The 25,061-nt window shown below is 38.3% G+C and overlaps 1 protein-coding gene across 1 annotated transcript in view; it reads left to right on the top strand.

Moving 5' to 3' along the window:
• Positions 1–25,061, top strand: part of WNT7B (wingless-type MMTV integration site family, member 7B) — a 41,328-nt gene that overhangs the window by 6,717 nt on the left and 9,550 nt on the right. The window contains exon 2 of the mRNA XM_010192809.1: positions 22,435–22,706. Coding sequence (XP_010191111.1) covers positions 22,435–22,706 — 272 coding nt within the window. The remainder of the gene's footprint in view (positions 1–22,434; positions 22,707–25,061) is intronic.

Raw genomic sequence — 25,061 nt, 5'->3', positions numbered from 1 at the left:
ACAGGCATAGTCAACCACCACCCATACCAACTGGGTAACTGACAGGCAGGCAAGGAAAGGCAGCTGATAAAGAGGAAAAAAAACCCCAAATCTGAGACTTCCCTCAGTGTGCTAATTTTGCAGAAAAGATTTGTCACACTGCAAACACTCATTGGAAAGCCTTCTCTTAAAATGTCTCAAGCACACACAAGTGACATGTTGTTGCTGGAAGTAGAAACAAAAATATCCTTAACTTTAGGGATATTCAGTATATTTGTTCTAGCTTATTAGATATATATTACTGCAGAAGGATTTCAGTTATGTCAGTGACTATCCCACAGGTTGCCTTACAAAGGTAGCAAGTCCATGCTGGAACAGAGCAGGACTATGCCCCCTAAAGACCCGCAGACTTTTATCAGTTACCCTACAGCCTGTAAGGTAAGTATTATAGGGGATGCAAGCTGCCTGACAAGGACAGTTTTTCCAGAGCAATTCATTTTGATGAAAAGCTAAAAAGTGCAAAATAACCTGTGATAATCTAGTAGTTACAAAGTAAAGTAAGTGAGAGTGCTATTTTAGTTTGCATTGTCATCTTTGGAGAAAATTAAGGAGTTGATTCAAAGTGTTCATACTTTCTGACTGTAGAAGGGTGTATAAGATTTTTACTATCACAAGTAGCAAAGCAAGTCAGTAACCCAAACCAGAATAAGAAAATAAACTTCCCAGCTGGCAGCAGCTGAGGTTGGGAAGGATTGGTTAAAAAGTTATGAAACAACTACTGTGCTAAGAATTCGTATTATTTTAACTGATGAGACAGCCTATTGTGAGAGCTGCAGGTTCAGACTTTTCTTCATTTTAGTAAGGTTCTGTCACTTGGAGGTTTTTAGAAAAATAAACATATCTTTCTATTCTAAGGAAGTACAGTCATATTAAAGAGACATCCTATTTTGAGAGGATGGAGGATTTCTAGCTTAGTGAATCAATTCGAAAATTTGTGGGTGATAATTTCTCTGTGCTTTAAAATTTTCTTTAGCTGCCAGAGCCTCATAATGATCTGATGAGACATAATTAATGTTTTCAAAACACATTGCAAATCACAGATGAAAAGATATATGTGAATGGATGGTACCATTTGTAAATTATGAGTTGACAGTAATAAATTTTGACTTTACTAGAAAAAAAGTTGCTTTGCTACATTAATATTATCATGTCTATCTCATTTTTCTGTCACCCTATAAAAGAAATTTCTAGGATATATAATCTGTAGCATATAATAATTTCCAACCATGAATAGACAAATTTTTGTATTTACCAATTGTACTCTCTAGTCCCTAGTTTTTTTTGTAAGATACTACTGTCTAGTTCAAATGTGGCTCAATTGTGTTTTCTTTTCCCTCAAGGGTCATGAGTTTGAAGAAAAGTATAAGTTCTCTTAAATTAAAATGTTTTTGTTGCCACTTAAATATTTACTTCTTTGGCATCAGGCTTGCTTTAAAAGGCAGACGCCCTTAATTTAAACATAACACTAATACGTTAATACAATTATTTCATGAACTGCGTGGCTTGCAGCTGGATAAGAAATGATAGCTGTTGACATGAATGAAATCTGGAATTTCCATTCTGAGGGAAGTGACAAATGTTTAAACTTCTGTTTCATTCCATTTTTTATATATAAAAATGAAGATTTTCTTGGAATGTATATTTTTCTGTGGACGTTTTCAAACTAAAATATGCTGATACACCTGCCTCTGAACAGCTCCATTTTGGTTTGTTCTTGCATTTAATTTTAAAATAGTAAAGTGCATTGATGTAACTTGATGCAGGGAACTGTAACTGGGAAGAATCAAACCTCTGTATCTCATGAGCTCTGCTCTCACATACTTCTGTACGTATTCTAAGCCATGTGCTTCCAGAACACACTGCACAGCTTGATATGAGACACCAAGTATACACTGCCTCCCTCTGACCTTAAACCTTGGGTTAGAAAAAAAACCAAACCATCATGCTCTCAAAAACATAGTGGACTGACATGGGGATGCAGTTTAATACTTTGTTTCAATGGTTTCAAACTAAATAAGAGTTGTTTTTTATTAAATGAAATAGCTCCATTTAAGTGTTGATGTGGAAAAACAAACATTTTTTTTGGAGAGGGGCATGTACTCATGGTTTTTGACATGTTGCAATCATCTTAATAAATATGTAATTAGCTGTAGTGAGAAAGGGCACTGTTATGTATGATGTGGCCCTACAGGCAGAGTCTGTGATGACCTGAATGACCTGTAACTCTGATAATCTTCTCTCTCAACTGGCCAGAACAGAAATCCTCCTTTTCTCTTGCTTTTAACTTCATCTTTAGCTACTCAGGATAAAATTTTCAATGTTACTTTTCTGGTCTGCCTTGAGATGAGTGAGTTAGAGGTCCTGTGGAAAAGATAGTATGCAAATTCTAGGCTATTATTTAATTGAATACTGTACCAAAATTGGACACAACAGGGTGAAATTTGCATAGCAACATTAACTTTGGCATTTCCTTACTTCCAAGTTCCTCACTTGGAACATTAATTTTCCTTTAATGTCATTTTTTTCATGTCAGTTTGTAATAAAATTGCTAGCTATAAATGATCCATAGCATGCTGACTCACTTAGTTCCAGTGTCCCAGTCCTTTTGGTCAATGCACAAGGTAATGCACACTTAAAACAAGAAGGCAAATAACATTTAAAGTTAAATAAAGTGGTGCTGAGCTTAATCCAAAATGACGCACAAATTCTGGTCTTATTGCAGTCAGTAGAAATTTTGCCACCACTTTCACCAGTGCCAGGATTTTACAGCCACTAAAAAGGCTCCTGGCTTCTCAGTATGAGCAGAAGTTCAAATTGGAGCTGAATTTCATAGCAGAGACTTAGCTAAAACCTAATTAGTTAAATGGAAATCAGTTATGCAACTTTTTATTTTTTAAGTACAGAGCAACTTTGCAAACAGGCAGATGCTGCCAAATCTTGCTACTGCAAGGAAAATTCTTTACGTAAGTGGACAGGTAGTGTGGGACGGCAGCTAACCCGCTGGTATGCGATCCTGTAGTAACTTGGGGTTCTAATGACTCTGGAGATTCCTTGAGCTTTACTACTGCGGTTAACTATGTTGTCAAAATCTCCTCCCTAGAATTACAGATGATAGGTTTGGTCATCTAGTTCAACCTCTACATCAAGCAGGACAGGCTAAACATAACATTAGACTTCAGAGTTACATATGTAGCAGCATCCATCCTTTTCTCCCTGGGCTCTTTGGGATCCGCTCTGTTTGGTAAACCATCTGTTTCTAAATTCAAAAGCTTGAATGCACAGACAGGCATTTACAAATATTACCAAAAACACAACAATTTTTTATCTGTACATTTTGGTTTGCAAACAAATGTTTTAGCATTCAGGCTTAAGTTGCTGATCCATGCAGTTTGCTATCTTGACTTTAGTCACAAGCAATTTCTTTTTCTAATAAAGTGGCTGGCATATTCCAAAATACGATGTCTGACAAATACCTTATTTTCTAATTGACAAAGTTCCCTTCCTGGATATTGTGCACAACTTTTTAGCATTGGATTAAATTACATGCGACTGTAGTTTATTTCTTATTGATATATGGTATGGCCAAAATTGTGAAGTATAATATTATTGTTACTGATAAAACAGTTAAATTAAAATGAAAGAAATAAAGTGACAAGAAATAGGACTATATCTTCTACTATTTGAAAGCTTGAAAAAATGAATCTAGCACAGTAGTGCTAAGGTAGCTGTTTTCTCAGGATTCAACCTGGCCAAGAACTTCAGTCCTTCTGCTTCAGTCCCAATATGTGCTTAACTTTAAACCCTCCATTTTAAGACCTATTAAAATAAAAGAGGGTTTGAAAGTGTTTCACTTTAAATGCATGCCCTGCTGTCTCACAGAATACAAGATCAAGCTGCCAGTGGGTCCTTCAGCTAGTAAAAACCATTACGCCTATCCAGTTTTGATTAGATTTAGCCTTAGTATTTAAGTGAATCTAGGAGAAAACTTTTAGCCACAAGTGTAGTCAGTTGCAATCTATAATGCTGTCCCTGCTTCAGAGGTTCAACCACCAATTTCTGGGACTGTGAAAGAAAGATGATTCCTAAGACTTAACCACTGTCAGTGTAAAATGTGGGCTTGGATGGCTGAGGAGTCTTCAGTAGGTCTGCTCTCACCCCAGAAAGTTCACTGGTGCACTGGGGGAAGACATTTCTATATCTAGGTAGAAGCTCAACAGACATGGACTAAGTTGCTGTAGACTGGAAAGTTCTAGTCAAGTTGCTAAAATGAACAAAGTTTACTCATGGATCAAGATTTATTTATACCTGTTCACTCATTTCTTCATGACAACATGGAAACTTGTTTTCTGTCTGACTCAGCCTCCACTCATTCTGTTCAGAATAGGTCTCCATATAACATCCCATCTGATAGGGCTGATGTAGCCTTGCAGTTTCTGAAAGGAATGGCACAAGATGTAGCAGTGGTTTCTGTCTCTGTTGCTGAACTAAAAGGCTTCAGACAACAGAGGCAGAAAAATGGGGAGCCCCTTCCTCACTTCTTTCCTTTGGCCTGGTTTCATACCACATAGCTCCAGGCATTTGCACGAGATGTCTAAGATAGGAACCTAGTCAGCCAGTATTCCTTGTATGGTCAAAGAAGAGAAAGAAGCACTTCCAGAGGATGATTTGGGCCTTATTTTGACTTCATGGCTGTCTGGAGGTCTCTGTTGGCTGTCCTGGGAGTTTAGACTCCCTAATTAGGTATCAAGCTTTTTAATATCTAATTTTGGTTTGTCTATGAATTTTTTCCTTCTCTCCATGTATGTTTCTCAGGAGAGCATGTGGTGCTCTTATAAAGTCATACTTGCTTGTCCCACATGCAGACATGGAAACTTGATCTTCGTTTAGAGTTCTAGCTATTCTTGGTACTCATTCACCAGTACTACCTGCAAAAGTTGTCTTAGCTGATGACTTTCAGACAGATACTGGCAAAATAATATATGCTGCAACCACAAGCATAACTCCACCACTGCTGTTTGGAAATTTAAGAACAAGTGGGAGTCCAAAATTGCCACCAGATGGTGCACCTATTTAGCAAGTCACAGAGACATGTTCCACAAGAAAGGATAGCCACAGCCTTCAGAAACCCATCAAGTTGCTTCCCCTGCTGTTTATTCTCAGCCGTGATATAAATTGAATGTGTTTGAAACATGGACCTGCCGGTCATATTATTCTGTTACATTTAATATGGAGTATGTTTTCAATCTTCACGATGGAAGCCTTTCAACTGCCTGGCTAGGGACATGAGGAAGTGGGAAAGAGCGTAGCAGATCTGTGAATGCATGTAAAGGGAGAAGGAAAGAAAAAGAGATGGGATGGGAGCAGGAAAAATCAGTAACAGTGACTGGCAATGAGCAGGGTCCAAAACTAGAAGTGGTCAGCACAGAGCATCTGTGCATTGCCCTTTCATTAAGTTGGGCCAGTTCTGGCTACTAATGGTCAGTAGCTGGGAGAAGTTTGAGGTCGGCATTTCTGAAGGATAGTCTTGATGTCTAAGTCAATATTTTGGAAAACAGCCAATGCCAGTATCCCAGGCAAAAACACATGGGATATTTTATTAACTGAATAGCAAAGGTGGTGAACTTTCCTAAACAGTGAAGTGTTTTTTTATTCTCTAACCGCTTCTCATTCCTAAGCACTTGTGGTACTCCATACTCAGAGAAAGATTAGCAGATGTTGATAGGTGTATATTTTCTGCCATATTTCTTACGTTACAAAAGCATGTGATTATTTCAACTAGATTTGCAGTTGAAAATGCTATGCATTTTCATATGTAGGATATGAGTAGATCTCTTTTCCCATTCTACTCCTTGCTTTAAAAAAAATTCTAAAGTAATATGTAGATTCCTGGCAATTCTTTTTCATGAACATTACAAAATTTATGCAGAAGAAAATACTGTGTCTGACATTCCTTTGCATAAATATCTTTCACTGCTTTCTATTGTTTTGTTATGTTTTAAAGGATGCCATAAATAGAATTTAATATAATACCAGAGAATGATTAATTAGAAAGGCTGTTCTTTTAATTAAAACTTGATGAGTAAAGAAATATCTGAACTGGAAATTTTCTTTGAGCAAAGAGTGAAAATATTTGCATATTCTTTAATCCGAGAAGTAGTAATTCTGAATGGATAAAATAATTGTTTCGTTCTCTTTGTCCAAGCTGAGAGGAAGGCGTTACCTCAAGAAGCTCACAATGTTACAAAAGCATGTGATTATTTCAACTAGATTTGCAGTTGAAAATGCTACGCATTTTCATATGTAGGATATGAGTAGATCTCTTTTCCCTTCCTATCATTCTTCACATACCCCGTGGCTCCTAGTCCAATGTGGGAGCTATAATTTTATGGTTAAAGCATGGACCAGGAGATAATGGACTTGGATTCCCTTCCTAGCTGTGCCGTATACTTTTCTTGTGACCTTGGGCAAGTCACTTCATATCTCGGTGTCTGGAGACTAAAGATGACTTATTTCAGAGGGGAGTTGAAAGGCTTAATTAATGAGGACTAAGCTTCACTTAAACATTTGTGAAGTACTCTGGGATCCTGAAACAAAAATGGTTGCTGTTAAGGTCTTCTTATCCAAACACGAAGTAAAACCTGAAATGTTATGGAGGGATTTGTTCTAGAAAGTGAGTCCAGGACTGAAAAAAGACCATACTGAAAAATCTCAGTAAAATAGGCCTGGTAAGATTATTAGCTTAGTTCGCATAAGAAGGAAGTTTGGAAACTTTAGGCAGTTGTCCACAAAAATCCTAAACTCAAATTTCACAAAGAGGAAATACGTACATGTTCAGTACTCACACGTAACATTAAAAAGAGAGAATAAAGCCCAAAGGAAGAGTAACTGCTGACTACTTACAGTATGCTCACTATATGTGTGCTGTGATTCTTGGAGTAAATCTTCCTGTCCAAGACCCTCTTTTTCTAGCTACTGGTGCACAGTGACATCTTGACACCAGCGACGGGGCTTGAACAGGTTTTCCCTCCTTCCCTTTCTTTTTCTCTTTGCTGTCTCCCATTTTCTTTCACTTTGGCAGTTCAGTAATGCTGAAACCAAGTTCCCTTGCCTTTTGTTTGCTTTTCCCTTGTCCATTGATCAACCATGTTGCTTTATTACAGACACTGTAGTATTAACTACAGTATAAACAGAAGCTCATAGCAGGAGGGGTTAGCTGGGATTTCCCTGCCCTGTTACACAACCAAAGTTTCTGCAGCACCACTTTCTTGTTTGTTTTCAGGGATTAGTGGCAATATTCCACATACTGCTGACATAATGAAGCATAAGCTTCACTCAGAGAAGGCAAGACACTGATTTTTAAAAGACCCTGGACTACTGTGCAAGGATGGGCAAGGAAAGTTGGAAAAGGTGGCAGGCTACCCTCAAATCTGAGTGGCAGTAAGACTGCTGATGGATTTGAAGTATTTCTGTGAATATTGTGTCCTGCTCAAAGTTAAATTTAGTGTCTGCATGGAATATCTCATATAGCAGCATGCGTATGCTATCAGTTTGTGTTAGACAGTGGAACATTACATCATGTAAAAAACAAAAACACTACTTGATACCATATAGCCTAATCCAAGACTTTTCACGTGAAACATTTGTTTTGGTTTGGTTTTAGGACATTTGCCTTTCTAACTCGTCTATTTTAATTAGAGCTCAACCTGAACCACAAACGATAGATTTGAACTTTCCCAGAGTTCAGTGGTGTTCAGATCTGGCTTTTGGTTTGGCCCATCACAAAGACAGGGGTCAGCTTCAAAGTTCAGCTCTGGAAATGGGTTGCTACAAAGCAGGGGGCTGAAAAGATTATTTAATGAGACCCACATCTCGTTTTAGTGGTGGATTTGCACTGAACACTTGCTAGTGTCTTCTAGACGTACTTTTACATAAGCAGCATCTTGAAGACTGGTGTTAACACCAATCTATGTATTTAAATACTCCTGTATTTATACTGCAGAAGGGAAATTGTCCCTGTTTTCTTGGTCACAAAACCTGGATACTGGTTTGAAGCTGGAGTACCTTAAAAGTCTATGGATTTTGCTTTTGAACTTTGTTTAAAATTCATCCTTCATTTCTAGAGTATTGCACTTAAAAATAATGAAAGCTCTGTGTGGGCTAGAAATTTTCTGATCCTTGTAACAGCTGAACTCACATGACTATCATCCAGCCATTTGTCAAACTCCTGCAGGTGTGGATCAGCATTTTAGGGTAAGCTTGCTCACTACCTAGTAAAACACAAGCTTAGTACAACACAGATAATAAATAACAGCCACTAGTCTACTAGATAAAATACCCTGGTTGATAGGGTTAGCTAGGAAGGTTCAGATTAAACACTGATTCAGTATCTTTCATGAGTCCTGGGAAGATTCATATAATTCTTCCTTGTTTATGTGAATCTTGTCACTTCCCTACTCCTGGTCAGGACCAGAAACTCCAGAGCTGAAAAAAAAAGACTTTGCTTTTGTGATGCTTCCAGACTCATTTTGCAAACCAGAGAGGTTTGGACCAGAATCTAAACTTTGTGTATTTATCCAAAACCCTCTGAGCTCTTTACTCTTTTAAATCTCTTTCATATGTGTGATTTGTGCTGTGTCTTGTTCACTGGGGTTACAAACTTGACTACCAGGCAAAGACCCTTTAAACACCAAGAAGGGCAGACCTGAACCTAGCTTTCCCCCCAGAAAGGTTGTCAGGCAAGTCAAATGGATCAGAAATGGGAATGCAGCCACACAGGCAGTGTAAGAGCATTTGGAAAATATTTAAGCAAATTAGAAAGCTACTTTCAACCCAGCCCTTTCGCCAGAACTTTCTCATTTGCTTTCCACAAAATCTGAGCTCTGACAGAGGATGCCAGTGACTTATGGGGTTATTGCCCAGCTCTTAGCCTATGCCTGGAAGATGCAATCTCTGCAGTGAAATTAGCAGAGCAGAATACAGGCTCACACTGACAATCTGCAAGCCCAGCCTCTCTCCACTGCAGCTACCAAGGAATGGCTGGTTTGGGCTGGACTGTCAGCTAAAGCTAATGACGTATGGTCCTTCTGCTGCCGTGGGAGACATCAAGGGAGTGGTAACACCCTAAACAGCCACATCAAGACTCACCGCATCTCACCTGTCAAACCCTACCTTGCCAAGAATGCTCTAGAAAAACACATTAAAGCCCTCACACCTAAAGGATGAGTGGTGAGTCACCAGAGATAGTGCTTACATTACAGCTTTGCTTATGAAATTTGACATATTGCATTGGTCTTCTACGGTGTCCTGTCAGGCATCAGAAATGACGCCAGGAATTTATGTGAGCAATAGATCTGTAGGACAATCTTAATGAACAATACACAGAATTACCCTCCATGAGATGATCTAACAACAAATTCCAGCAAATGCAATGAGAACCTCTCTGCTGTGTCCCTATGCAGAATTTTACAGAAAAAGGGCAACATTCTTGCACGCTATCTGATACAAATTATTTTCCTTTTTTGTCAAGCATGGGAAATAGTCTTTTGTCTATGTCTATACAGTTTTGAAGAGTCTCTTGAAGCCACCTGGAAGAGCAGAGTCACTGAACAAGATGAAAGCATAACAATTTCTGTGCCTGGAAAGTGCTATCCCAGGCACACAGGAGCTGTTTCTCCATGACTAGTAGTCTGAAATGCTTTTCAGAGTCCCCAGCCTGGCTGTCACTGTTTCTGGGGATGAGCAGCACTTCCTCCATATTCATTGCTATTACCACAAAAGAGTGTGTAAATCAAGGCATTTGCAGATGTCATTATTCCATAGCTATTTGACATAATGCTTTTCTTGTATTTCTCTTGCAGTGAAGGTTACAGTGTGACAGACGGTTATACCATTTTATGATATTTCTCTGGATTTAGAGTGGAAATCTGACAAATAATTTAAATAAATATTTGTTTGGTAAATCCCACAAGAACAAGTAGATGCCTAGTGTATGCAATTCAGTTTAATAAAAGATACTGCTGCTCTTCGTAAACCTTGTTTTACAAATGTAATGACTAAGTAGAATTAGTACTTTATTTTATATAAAATCATCCTAATTCTGTATTTGATAGAATCAAGTTAAGTGATACTCTGAAAAAAAACTAGAAAAATATACTAGAAGAAGTTATATTATGTTCAGTAGAATGCCTTTATCCTGATCAGTGAAACCAACAAAGTCATCTTCTGGCTCTTAATGTAATGAAATCCTTTTTTTTCTCCAGTCAGAATATAAAACAGGATAATGGACTGATAGTGGAATATTTTAAGGGTGGGATCTCCTTTTCTAAAACCACCATATACCCTCAGCAATTACACACAGATGACTGCTGCCAGCATAGTTGGAAAGGCTCACTGTGCTGGGAAATCTGGCTTAACTCTCTGATGGGATAAGTTTAGACTCCTCTTTTCTTTGCATTTTCTACTCCTGGTTTTAGGGCTTTCCCATGCAGCTTGATAGCTTCTGAAAGTCTTGCGTTTTTGGTGTTTAAATTTCTTAGTGCTTGGTAAGGCTAGATTCCTATCCCACCCAAATGGAAAATACTAGGTGGAAGAACATGTAAAAGACAGGCTTTAGAGCCAACATCCCTTTGCAGTTTTAGCTCTAAGTGCCTAGCTCTTGCCCTATAGATGTAATTCATTTTGTATACTGTAAACACTGACTTTTAACCTGAAAACTGTACCACACACCTGCAAAATGTGTTGGGCTAGGCTTACTTGCTACTGCTCTTGCTTCGTATGTGGTTCCATAAGGGGGCTTCTAGATTAATAAATATATATATAAAACAATTGTGTTGGCTAACGTAAGAAGTGAGTATGAGAAAAAAGTCCATGCTGACAAATAGAAGAAGCCAGCTTTTAAGATCCTGCTTAAAGTTGCACATGCCTTACTAGTAGTCAAAAAATGTTATCAACTTCAAATGGTGGTGTGAAAACATTTAGCATCTCTCTGAAACAGAAGAAAATGCAACCTCAGCAAAACTTCTGGCAAGACACTTAAATTAGTTATTTTTTCACATTAAAAGTAAAGGAAGGATGTGTATCTAATGCTATGCATGTATGGCATGTGAGGAACTGTGAATGCAGAATGTTAGGAGTGGATTCTAAGTGCCATGTACTTCTCTGGCAAGCATGGTGATGCTGACCATTGCTGTGTCCAAATCCCTTTGGCTCTGTCAGTAGATGACCAGTTCAGTACCATGCTAGAACAGTATGTGGAAGAGCAGAACAGAAAAGTCCCAGTCCCAGAAGCTGCTGCTGCTTTCATGAAGCTCTCCTCTCCCACCATGCAGCTGCATGGACATCCTCCATGAAAACAGAGTTGAAGCCTACAGCTAAATTCCTCTGTGGCCTCCCCATAAAGAGAATCCAACAAGAGGACAGTTTGTTCTCTTACAGGTCCTTCTGATGTATGGATAAATGCCTTAATCTCCTTTTGCCCCTCTGAAAAACAGGTAATAGTAACTCTCTACTGTTGCCCTCTCTAGCTGAAAGACACGGCTTCTTCAGGCAAGGACTACCTCTTGCATAAACAGATTTATGTCTAACACCAGTTCCAGCTGGTATTACTTAGTATATCTGTGATTCAGTAATTATGGCAAAGTGGTACTGGTCCACTATAATAGGCTCTGCATGATATACTGAGGTAACATTCATGATTTAACTAAACTGCCTCAAGAAATGCTGAAGCAAGAGCTGAAATTTCATCTGCAACATATACGGACATTTGCACTCATAGACATCCACCCTCAGACACTCTTGCATGCCCAGGTATAGGAGTCTAGTGCTTACAACTACTCATAATTCTGTGAACCCTTTAAAAGATGTTATTATTTAACAAGTTTCTACAGAAAAGCACAGGTGTGCACAGTGATTTACAAAAGAATACAGACATGACCACTGCCCTTAGGGGTTTGTTATCTAGGTTAGAAGTGACATAAGATAATACAGGAAAAGATGACTTCATGCAAATGGCAGTGCAGGTTTATTTTTAAAGAGATGTTCTTCAACACAGTACAATTACGTCAGGCCACTGAAATGATTGAAACAAGCTAATTAAAATTCTGACTTAGGAGAGAGTCCACTGAGAAGCTCTGATTCTGCAAGGCAATGACTTCTTAATATTCATGAGCATGGTAGTAAGGATGACAGAGTATTTCTGAAATTTGGTCCATAGCAAAGACAAATATAATCACAGAATCATAGAGTAATTTAGATTGGAAGAATCCTCTATTGACAGCCAAGGAGAATATCCATTCTGAACTGATTCACTCATTAAAGGCTCAAGCCTACGCAATTCACACACATGAAAATCTCAGTGACTAAAATGGTTTGGTAACTACCTACCTTGCTGTTGTATCCTACTAAATTGACCATGAAGCTGACTTGAAAACAAATTTACTTTAAAAATGTGGTAGCACTGCCCTCCATTTCCCTGACAGGTTCAGAGTGGACATTTGTTTTCTGCTGTTGTTTTTTTTGTTTGGTTGTTTTTTGTTTGTTTGTTGGTTGTGGGTTTTGTTTTTTTTTAATTATGTAGCAAATGTATTTTCTATTTCTTAAATCAGAGTGGACAACATTTTGCTTGCTGAGTACCACACAGTTACCTAATAAATCTTTAATAGGCCATACTGTAGTACAAGAACACCATCAAGAGCAAACCTAAAAAAAAATAAAAGAAAAATATGTGCCCACATAGCTATAGATTCCCTTCCTTTTTTCTTAAATATTTTTTTTATTTCTCCCTGCGAAATCCTCTTAAAAAAGAGATCATAATGCATCGGCAAGTCTTACACATAATAACTGTTATCATGAATAGACTGAGGTGACTGAATTATTATAACATCTGGTTCCTCATAGCCTCATTTAATTTAAGGAAGTTAACATACTTTAGAACCCAGTTTCTCTGAGACGCCTTCAAGAGTTCATGCTTTCTGACAAGGGGTGCAAGGAACTTCTTGAAACCATAGTACGCAGCAAGATGTCTCCAGCTGAGCTTTTACATATTACGATACATCAAACCACTAGTCATCCTTGAAAAGAAAAAGCACCAGACATTCAGCAGGGAATCATTAAGTGCCACAATGGGACGTCAGTAGGTCCAGAGGGGGACACAAGCAGGAGACGACCTCTCTGCTCCAGCTATTGCTTCCCACGTAATACTTTGACAGTATTAGCAGTAGCATTGTGGAAACACAGCCATCTGTGACACTGCACAGGCTTTTCTCAAAGCTACAGTGTATCTGGAAACTACCCCCTCGTGCTTTGTACACTGTGTATTTCTCAAGCCATGCTCTTGTGCACTCTTTAAATGAGTGCTTAGCACCATGTTCTGATTAAACCTTGACAAAAACAAGCAGTGCTGCTTTTGGACCAAAACTTAATTTCCTCATTTTCTGAAAGAATGAGATACAGAATGTTTGCTAGGACTGAGTTAGTAAGAATTATGTGCTACAACAAATACAGTTTTAGAGGGAGCAGCCCCAAATATTCATGTTTCTTTGGGCATTTCTAAACATCCTTTCAAAGATCACAGCTAACTTACTAACCTCACAGAAGCTGACCCAGAAAACTCCACCAAGGGACATGCTGCCAAAAGACAGTCAAAAACACAACAGAGTTATGCTCACTTTGGAACAGCAATGCTGACTATTGTTTGCAGTCGCCAGGAGCTAACTAAATATGTTTAGGGGGTAAATTCAGTGAAAAAAAAACCCTGTGAATTGTTTGAAGCGTTATTACATAAACCAGTGTGGAAAGTACCACCGAGCCCATGGAAAATAACCATGAAATTGGAAAAACACTTAAAAAACGTGAAAAGCAGAGGCATAGTAAATAGCTCTTTTTAATAGACATGCTTCCAAAAGTATCTAAATAGTGACAACAAGGAGCTTCAAAAGGGCAAGTGTGAAATAAATCTGGCTCGTTTACAGCCCATTCTAAAAGCAAATTTGACAAACCCACATAAGCAACAGAAAACAATCCAATTGACAGAGTGCTACTAAACTGATGGCCAAAAATCTGGCACATCCAACCATAAAACTTAGTGGGAGTCTAGAGATCAAAAATGCTGAATAAGAGAAAAATCTGCAAATAAGCCATTATGTCACAGCACTGCACATTCTTGGCTTTGAAATCTGCAACATTTTCTGTCCCAACCAAGTGTAGTTGGAAATAGACATGAGCAGTCTAGGAAGAAGGTGCTGAAATCATATGCAACTCCTGCTCCAGCTCTATTTGAATGAAGCAAAACTAAACAAGTTATTTTAATGAGACAGTAGTAGAAAAAAAATATTTTAGGGAGGAAATGGGAAATGAATAAATATTCTAAAGAGAACATTACCCAGCATGACCATTAGAAGACTCCATCAGATATGACCTGAAAGTCCTGGCAGAGTAACAGATATTCAGTCTTCCTCAGGTTCATCATTCACAAGTGCCTTTGAGCACAACTGCTGCTAGAGGAACCTCACGACCATAAATGACTGTATCTGGTTTTTTTTGACAACAGGCTACACAGTTGTTACTTTGTCAGTGAGTGGAAGATGTATTAAAAAAGCTGGTCCACTACTCAGTGGAGTGGACCCCCAAGGAGAGTGTAAACCAAGGATAAAGTCAAGAAGGCCAAATGCTTCTTGTATCAGCCTTCACTAAAAAGGGCAATGGTGAGCAGATGGTTATAGAACTAATATAACCATCAGGAAAATACTATCTCAACATTAGATAGACAGAAGTATTTGTCCAGGTTGAATGTTTTCCAGCTAGCTGTCCCTCATCTCAGAACATTTAATGAAGTCATTTTAGAGCTGTTAGTCCTGAAAACCATTAGTGCTGAAAACTTGTGGAGAACTCTAATTAAGAAGAATTGAAAAGACAAATGTATTGCCTTTGTTTAAAAGAAAAAAAAAGAAAGAAAGGAATTGTAGGACCAATCAGCCTAAATTTGGTAAATGAAAAAAATATGGGAACAAAAGACCATTTGAAAGCTCATAACTGAGAACAGGGAGATGAGTAACAGTCAACAAGGATCTGTCAAGAACAGATAATGTTAAACCAATCTAATTTCCTTCCTATGCCACCAGGGCCTCAGAGGCGGAGAAGCAGCAGTTTATAACATATATTTTAGACTTGAAGCTTTTAACACTGCTTTATATGACTTTTTCACAAGAAAATTAAGGGAAAAGCTAAGCAAATGGGTAAATGCTACCTGAAAATTGTACTTGGAGAGTAATTATCAAAATGGAAGCATTTACTTACTGAGTTTCCTTCGTGGTCTGTGTTGGATCTGGTACCAGTCAGTATTACACTCATGACTTGACCAAGGGAGTTAGATGTGCACACTGACTTCACAAATGATGTCAGGTGGGGAGGGACTGCAAGGAAGTTGGAGGACGCTTGAGTCAAAATTGAAAATGATGATGGAGAAATGGTCTGGAAAAGAAGAAAAAAAAAAAGAAAAAAAGGGAGGGGAGGCAAATCAGTAAGACAAATGCATGGGGATCTATACGTGGGAATAATCAGCTGCATAAATGAATAATGGGAAACATCTGGTGTGATAGCAGCTGCACAGAAGACAACTGCAAACTGAGTAAGAGTCTAAAATGTCCTGCGGCTGTGAAAACACCATGCTGGCATGCATAAACAGGATTGTGGCATGTGAGACATATGAAATGCTCTTTCTGCTCTAGCCCCTAGCAAGCAAGGCCTCAGATGGAGGACCTTGTCACATCTCTGGTGCTGCACCGCAAAGGTGGGTGAGCAGGGGGGATGATCAGAGCTCCTGAAACTGCTGTGCAAGGACTGTCAATGGAAGACATTTAGAAAGGGGTGGAAGTCTTTGACTATTGGGTTGTCCAAAAAGTAATTCTTTTTTTTTTTTAAATAGATGAACATTAGTAACTAACTAATTTTAAATGGCAAATTTATTATGCAACTTGACAGTTGACACTTCATGCTTGTTTAGAAAAAGAAAGTGCACAAGTTCATTAACATTTATATGGCGTTGATTTCAAAATGGAAAATCAAAAGGAACATTTTTGTTGTATTTTGCTGTATTACTTCAGAAAATGAAAAAAAAACACTTTGCAAGCTTATAAAAGGTTATATGATGTGTATGGTGAAGATGCCTTAAAACTACAGCAGTGTCAGAATTGGTTTGTTAAATTTCAGTCTGGCAATTTTAATGTTAAAGATGCATCACACTCAGGAAGGCCAACTGAAGTTGATAATGACAAAATAAAGGCATTGATCAATTCCAATTGGCGCTTACTGACATGAGAGATTATTGATAATCTTAACATATAGAAATTGAATGTTGAAAACCATTTCAGAATCATTAAGGTTGGGAGAAACAACTTGGATACATTAGAAAGCTCGATATTTGGGTACCACATGAGCTCAAAGAAATTAATCTCACTAAGCGTGTTGACATCAGTGAATCTCTCTTGAAACATGAAGAAAACGATCCATTTTTGAAATGTACGATAACAGGCAAATGGATCACCTACAACAATGAAATATGAAAAGGATTGTGGAGCAAGCATGATGAACCAGCTCAAAGCACTTCAAAAGTTGAAGTGACACTACTACACTAAAGGAAGGTTACGTTGTCAGACTAGTAGGATTTCACAGTTATTGTGTATTTTGCACTGCTTCCAAGGAACCAAGCCATTAATTCTGATCTATACTGTCATCAAGTGGATAAATTAAGTGATACCATCAAAAAGAAGCGTCCAGAATTGGTGAATTGCAAAGGTGTGTTTCTCCATGATAATGCTAGGCCACATACAGGTCTGGTCAGTCACCAAAAATTTTTGCAGCTTGGCTGAGATGTGTTACCACATCCACCATATTCACCAGACCTGGCACCATCAGACCACCATTTGTTTTGTTCTTTACAAAATGCCTTGAATGGTAAAACCTTCACTGCTGATGAGGATATAAAATCATTCATGGAACTGTTTTTTTGCCAAAGAATATAAGAATTGTTTTAAGTATGGAATAATGAAGTTGCCTGAAAGATGGCAAAAGGTAATTGAACAAAATGCACAATATATCGTTTAATATAGTTTTTGTTTCCCATGAAAAAATTTGCCTTTAATTTACCCAGAAAAGAGACACCATTACTTTTTGGCCAATCCAATATTTAAAGGATGCTGCTAGAAGAAGGGAGTAATGTGTTTTTAGCTTCTCTAGAGAAAAAAACAGTGGGTTTGCATTCAGAAAGACAGTTTCAGGCTAGTATTAGTAAGATGTGTACAGTAGGAAACACTAGGCACTGGAATAGACTGTGAAATCCACACTGCTGAAGATCCTTAAGAGCAGGATAAATAAAAAGCTGTTGGGAAAGACACCTGTGTTATTAGCCTAAGCTTAGGGTTGAGGGATGGACTAGAAACCCTCCTGAAGTTTCTGTCATCCCTGCTTTTCTACAGTGTTTTTTCTGCCAGTACAAAATTATTTCGGCAGTCTATAGTTCTGCCATGCAGCACCAGGTATAGTAAATTAGATGGACAGAGAAATTAAACCAATCCCTGATTTTAGATTATAAACTAAGAAGTCCAAAATTAATTACACTGAAAAATAGAGAAAGAACCTGCTCCAGACAGCTCCAGTCAGTGAGAAAACTCTCACTGACTCACTCACTGTAGTATTTTTTGTGAGAAAACTCTCACTGACTCGTATTGCCTTTGGATCAAACCCAGAGAAGAGCCTGTACTATTTTCCTTGAGAAGTGTTAATGAGGATATTGAATAAAACACAAAATTACGAAGGAGCTAAACTTGTCTGTAAAAAGTCTGCCTCCAACCATACTTAGGGTGCTGTTGCCTGAGTTTTGGTTTACTCATTTAGATGCATCTATTGTCTTTGGCCCATAAACAATGACTCAATGTGTCCTCAGCTTCCACTTGCAAAAGAAGACTTGTTGAAAAGGATAGGTTTGGCAAAAGAATAAAACTTCTGCCGTGGCTCATTTATTCTTACCACTGAACTATATTGTATTGTGTCTTTTAATCAATCTGATGTCTTGTGTAAGTACATGAGGAATTTGTTCTGTTAAACAGCAGCGTGTAGTATTTTTTTCCATCATTGTTGATCCAAGATTTTAGCAAATTACTGGCTAAACAGTGTGTATTCTGCAGCTTAATATTACAAGTTAAATTACGGTTCTAAGACCCGACATTCAGTGGCAGTCTTATTCATCTAGCTGCTGACATAAGAGATTTCAGAATGATATATAGAATAGCAATATTCTCATCTAGCTACTTAGAAAAATAGATACCTTGCTAATAACTAAAAAAGTTAAATCTTTAACCCAGCACACACAGCTGGATGAACAAAATATGTATTTAACATATATGATTCTCAGCTGATTGTGGTTACATGCTGAAAATATGCTGCAGAAAATACACGTATTAAAGTATAGTAAACTACAACTGTTATGGCACTTGTAATAATTTCCATATAAGACCATACTAAGTTTAGTGCTCAGTTAGGAGTCTAAAATGTAGTTACAGATGGCATCTAAATTAGGTGTAAAGTGTAGGCTGCTCCGTATAGGCTGCTCCATAACTCCAACTACGGATAAATGGTCTCCTCTCACACTATCTGCCAGAAATCACTCATTTCAGGAAGCAATAATCCAATATCTCTCTGCTTCAACAGCAACTGCCTGCATTACTGAGTATTAGAATAAAAATACAGCCCTGCATTAGGATGCACATGAACTCAAGCAAATGGTAGTAACTCAGACCACAGGCAAGACTTCTCTCATGGCCTGGCAGATTGCAAGCAGCGACCTTCAGTGCTTTCACCAAAGACAGAAGACTTAATTTCAATTAGTACTGGTGGTGATCTCCTATTGGACTTATTAGATCAGACAGTTATTAGATCAGATACAGTATCATTCATGTCACTCATTAAAACATTCCTTGTGTGTTCTGGGAATTAAATCAGAACTGTCATCTTTGACATGAAAGGAGGCATTCCTAAGAGGGAGATGGATGAATCCAAGGGTCGCACAAAAAAGTGTCTTTTCCATGAAAAAAAATCTCAACAGAAATATTGTGGTTTACATGACAGAAAACATTGAAAAATCAAACAAGAATTTTTCTTCTGAGACACAGATAGTGAACATACATAGTGCTAAACAACTATGTGACCAGGATATTCACTGGAAACAGAAAAATCTATCTTCAAAGTTGGGTCAAATCCCAAATCTTCTGTTATTTATAATCTTCCTCCATTTCATGAATATTTCTGGAAAGACTTGTCTCTGTTTTGTTGCAGAACAAAAATATTTTTGAAATCTCAGAAAATTCCATTAAATGAGATTATTGTTCTCCATTCAGGTATCACAGCAATCATTACTTAAATATTTTTAGCTGCTTGACAAAGACTTGCTTAGAACTGATTCCAAGTGATGAAATGCTAATAGAAAGCTTTGTCTACAGCAGACACATTATTTGAGCACAGAAGTTTTCCTCTCTCCCCCATCAGCATTTTCTGATATACTCTACTGATCCTAGGTCTTTAGAGAACTGCTGAGGTAATGCTTACACTGACGTTCAAGGGAAGTTTTGGAACATCCTCTAGTTAAAAAAACCTAAACCCCCAAAAACTTAATTCTTATCAGGACAACTTAACTTGCAAGAGGAATCTGATTTTCAAGCCAAGTCTTATTTCTGAGCCCTTCTTATTTTAGAGCTGCATTGAAACAGAATAGTAATCTCTTCAGAGAGTCAATGTGGTTCCCATTTGGTATTATCCCATGACCTGAAATAATTCCATCACTGCTCTCAAGTGGGTGAAGAAAAGATGTTTTCTTCTATTCCTGAAGGTAATCAGGAATGTAATGGGAACAAGGCAGAGCGAAAGGAAGATAAAGACAGGATATTCTTTAGTTTTAAAAAACTGACCAACGGAAGCGCTGTGTAAAAACCCATGGACAGGTCATGGACATAATGGCTGTGATAGAATGGCTTACTCTGGATACATGTAGAAGACATTGATCTTAAACATAAAACGTAAGCAATCTCTCTCTTGTTAATCTCTGAGTAAATCAGCTGAACTGTATCTCACAGCTGCTATGTTCCCTGACAGGAATATGTTTCAGCTTGTTTATGAGCATTTCTACATGTGCTTCAAAGGTGTCTGAACTAAAAATTTTTCCTGGATCTGATTTTGCATTCTCATTTACTCCCGTCCTGAAGAAAAGGAAAACATACCTATATATGTAGTTTCCAGTCTCTCAATTTATAGATTAAGAATATATATTTTTTTTAAGAAGAAGATGAAGAAAGAAATCCTGCAAGTCAAGAGGATACATTTTAAAATGTGCATCTCATGTTTGACTTCAGCTGGTGGGTGAAGAAGAGATGAATGAATATTGACGTGCATTTTAGAGAACACACAAGGAACTAGAACGGAGGTTCCCAAACTTTTTTGGATTGCTATCAACCCTCAGAATTTCTTGTGGACCACCAGGCATCATTATTATCACACTTTTAATTGAAAACACTATTAAAAACAGTGTTTAATATGGCTCTGTGGGTTAGCTGTGAACCCTTTACTGTGGCCTCCTGGACCACCAGTGTTCTGCAGACCATGGTTTGGGAACCACTGAACCAGACTACACACATCGTACGCCCCAAAAAACCACTTCTGTGTCTGAAAGCAAAGTCAGTCCTTCTATTGCATGATGTACTTAATCAATACACAAGTCAGTTTAACCTTTTTGGTACTTGAAGAACAATGCACTCTTTTATTTTTCTCTTAAGTATCTTTTTTATTGCTTTGGTGAAACAAGTAAATGATGCCAAAACCCAGTTTATGATTGTTCTTGTAAGATCTTTCTCATATCTGGCAGCAGAGTAATCTTTCAGGGAGCTATCTGTGAAAACACAACAATCCCCTACTGTGCACTGGTCATACCATAATAGTTATGATATCTATGTATCCTAAAATAAAAAATTAAAAATAGCGTATAACTTTTTTTGATTTGTGGTTTTTTTTTTTGTAGTTTGGATTTTTTTCCTCTGGAAAATATGTTCTTTTTCTTTTTTCTTCCCAAATCCATTAATGATGCTAAAGGTTTGTGAGTGGATATTAAAGCATTCCATCAACTTTCCACAAATTCTTAACAGTTATTCTTTGGCTGGAGTATTACAAGATTGTCTGTTTATCACCAGATAAACACACAGAGGAAATTGAAGATAGCACTGAGAAGGGAACTTGTGGGGAGTCATTATAAATAAGAATAGCAAAACACCAAGGGCCATGATCCAGCCCTACATTAAGTCAGTAACAGAGTGCAGTCTCACGTAAAAACAGGAATGGGCTGCAGCATCCCTTTGGATTGTTCTGCCTCTCCATCTCCTTCCTTATTTGCATCCCACAGGCAACTCAGACAATCAGTGTCTAAAGAAAGGAGGTTTATTTGCCTCTCTTCATATACTAAATATCGACAGCTATAATATAAAATTGGGAATGTGGAAACTTGGCAGGCAGTAACATCATAGGAAAAAAAAAGATCTTTTTTTCTAAACAGACATTTTTCTAAACAAGATTGTGCTTCCATGACAGTATCACACTTGCTTTGGAGAAGAAATAGTGCTGCCACAGCAGTTCTTTCCCCTTGTACGCTCAATAGCCAAGCTAATGTGGAGGGTTAAGTCAGAGTGAGTGGAAAGGGGTAGTTACAGTGAAACTAAAGTGCAAGAGAAGTCAGCAAAGGAAAGAGGGAGTCTCTATCTTGAAAAAAACCAAAATGTACCTAGCTCTTGTTTCTACAGGCATCCCTTGCAATACTTTACACTCAGCAAAACTAATGGCTGCTACTGGAGCATTTATAAAGGTGTATGAATAATCTTCTCCATTTGTGTCCTAGCTTTCTCACACATCTGAAAGTGCCTGATATTTTTTTACATCTGAATGCTTTTCTTTTTCTATGCAGTGCCAATGGTTAGAGGTAACTACTGTTTTCCTGTGAGCATTGCTGCCAGTGACTCTCTGATTATTCATCTGAAATGAATATAGTTCAGCTTGCAAACCTGACTAGACAGTGTAAAAACAAATCGTGTTTCCTCACCTCACGACTGCCCAGACTCACTGCCAAATTGCCCTCTGGTGAAGGGGGTTAGATGGGACTATCATACAGCTGGTGCTTACCTGGGTATATTACCTGGGTAATATGCCCCAGGTGAGCCAAACATTTTAAATATATATATAATTTTGTAAGAACGAGAATTATCCACTAGAAGTAGTGTCCTCCTCACATTCCTGCCTGACACTCTTGCTGTAGATAATGTGTGTAAGTGCTGCCTTTCTGCAAACCCATCAGCTTTTGGCTTCTCTCCACAGGAAGCAGGGAAGCTGCGTTCACCTATGCCATTACTGCTGCCGGGGTTGCACACGCTGTCACGGCCGCCTGCAGCCAGGGCAACCTCAGCAATTGTGGCTGTGACCGAGAGAAACAGGGCTACTACAACCAGGAGGAGGGCTGGAAGTGGGGAGGCTGCTCTGCGGATATCAGATACGGCATTGAGTTCTCCCGGAGGTTTGTTGATGCCCGAGAAATCAAAAAGAATGCACGAAGGCTGATGAACTTACACAACAATGAGGCTGGAAGAAAGGTATTCCAGAAGGACAAGGGATGGATGGGGAAACGTGTGTGCTGGAGGACGGGGGGGAGGTTGGCTTGGTGGCAGGAGGCATTCCCTGAGAACTTACCCCTCTCTCTGCTGTTATCCCACATCCACATCGATTACCTGATGGAATCTAATGTTTACAATTTGTTGCTGTTTCTTTTTATTCAGAGATGGTCATGTAATATAGATGCTCCTCTAAATGCTTCTGCTTTCTAAGCCTTCTTTCTAGTCCCACTGATAACAGAGAGGACTTTGCTGGAGCTGTTTGGCATAACAATAAGTCTTTGCTTTTCATCTCCTTTACAGAAATCTAGCAAGAGATGTCAGGGCTTGTGATGGGACAGGACTGTCTGCATTGCTGAACTCTAACAGCAGTTGCAGCTATTTATTCCATCCAAAACTGAAACACTTATTTGACCACAGCTCTAATGAAATGCACACTTCATAGCAAGTGTACAATTTTCCATTTCTCACTGGTGGGCTACAAATGGCTGCGTAAGTGACACTTTGAAAGAAGAAACAGTTTCACGTCTACAACTGCAACTGAGTTGCCTGCAATGGAAACAATAAGTATCATGGAGCCATGCCGATTTATGTCCATTGAATAACAATCCTCATATCTCTGAGAGCTTGACCTTTAAAAAGTATAACAAATCTTTCTGCATAATATATACCTATCTCAGCAGAGATTTTACTATGCCCTTTGAAGTGTTTTCCCCCAGATGAAAGGAGACTCAAATATTCCACTCCTCCACACCTAGGTCCCAAATTTAGACTGAAGTTTTCTCCTTTAAAACATTGTGTGCTTTCAGTCTCACACCAAGCACTAGCTGCTGAGGTGGGCAGAGATGCACAGTTACCTTACTGCCTGTATTTTGCTTAGTAACACTCAGTCTACGCAGTCCTGGGGACTGCACTTGCCTGTGGACTGAAACAGAAGGTGGTCTATGGGCAGTTATCCATTGGAATGAAAGTGCTATATAAATTCAACATAGTGAAAGACACCAGTTATGGGGCATAATCTCAAGTGTAGAGAACAGTGTCAATACTCAATTGATGTTTGATACTGAGGTCTCCAGACGTAAAGGAAACAGCTGACTGAAGAGCCAGACAGAAAAGCACCTTTAAGAAGGGCACAACCTTTTTTCCCAAAACTTGCTGCCACTGGTGGAGGACTACCAGCTCAGAAGACCAGTGCTAGGTCTGATCACTTCTCTTAGCTTGGACATTTCAACTCAGTGTCATACATTGTGTTTGAATGCCAAAGAAGATGGAAGCCACATGTTAAGCTTGCAAGTGAGCATTTGTTACTGCTAGGTGCAATATCATCTCTACTTAAATTGGCAGCTTGCTGTGGTGGGCACTGTGCCACCCCCATGGCAGTGCAAATGCATGTCCTGTTTTGAACACGTTACAGTCAAGATGTGAAAGAGGGACAAAAGAGCAAAAGCAGATGCACAGATGGAGGATAGTGAAGTCCCTTGCCCAAAGACAGAAGACAGATCAGTATCTGAGCCAGGCACTGATCCCAGATCCTCCAGTTCTAAATATAGTCCAGGAACCACTAGACCACATTGCAGATTCTTATTAAGCAAATTATATTTTCACTCTTCATCAGAATTTCATAAATGGGAACATGAGCAAACCAATGAAATGTGTGCTTTTACAGACATTTCTGGTAGGAGCATTCATGCAAATGCATTTATTTTAAGATTTTTAAAGCCTTCATTTTCTGCAAATGTTCTTGCAAAACCAAATTATAACACTCGCTTCCATGTTTTTGCAATAGGAGTAAAAATGTTTGTAAATACTGACAATATTGTTTTTTTCCCAAACACACTTTTTCATAAATAGTATTTTTGAATTCCCACACTTTTTTGTTGTTGGCAGTTTTCAGTACTTATTTATACCCATATGTTTTCATTGTAATCGTTAATGCATCATATTGCTTTCAAAAGCTAAGAATAACTGAAAGGATTTGGTGCAGCTTTTCGTTTTTAAGTACAATCCATCAAATTCAGAGGAATGTACTCATATAAAAGATGGCTTGAGGATCACGTTTAGAAATAATGTTGGTGTTATGACATATATTCCTATGAAATGAATATACAAAGCTGTACAGTATATAATACTTAGTGATTTTGGTTCATCTGAGATCATCTGCTATTTGTATAAATTAGACATTTTGAATTTGCGACTGACTGTAACTTAAGGTTAGAGCAAAACTCTGGAAATTAGGATGTGTTTCCTTCATATTCTGGGTTGGACCTTTACAAAAACAGCCACAGGGTTTTGTGCAACTTTAACATGAAATCACAAGTCTCTTCTGAGAAACCAGGC

The sequence above is a fragment of the Mesitornis unicolor genome, unplaced genomic scaffold (genome assembly GCF_000695765.1).
Source record: "Mesitornis unicolor isolate BGI_N332 unplaced genomic scaffold, ASM69576v1 scaffold7249, whole genome shotgun sequence".
Classification (NCBI taxonomy): domain Eukaryota; kingdom Metazoa; phylum Chordata; class Aves; order Mesitornithiformes; family Mesitornithidae; genus Mesitornis; species Mesitornis unicolor.
This window is presented reverse-complemented; position numbering and strand designations above follow the sequence as displayed.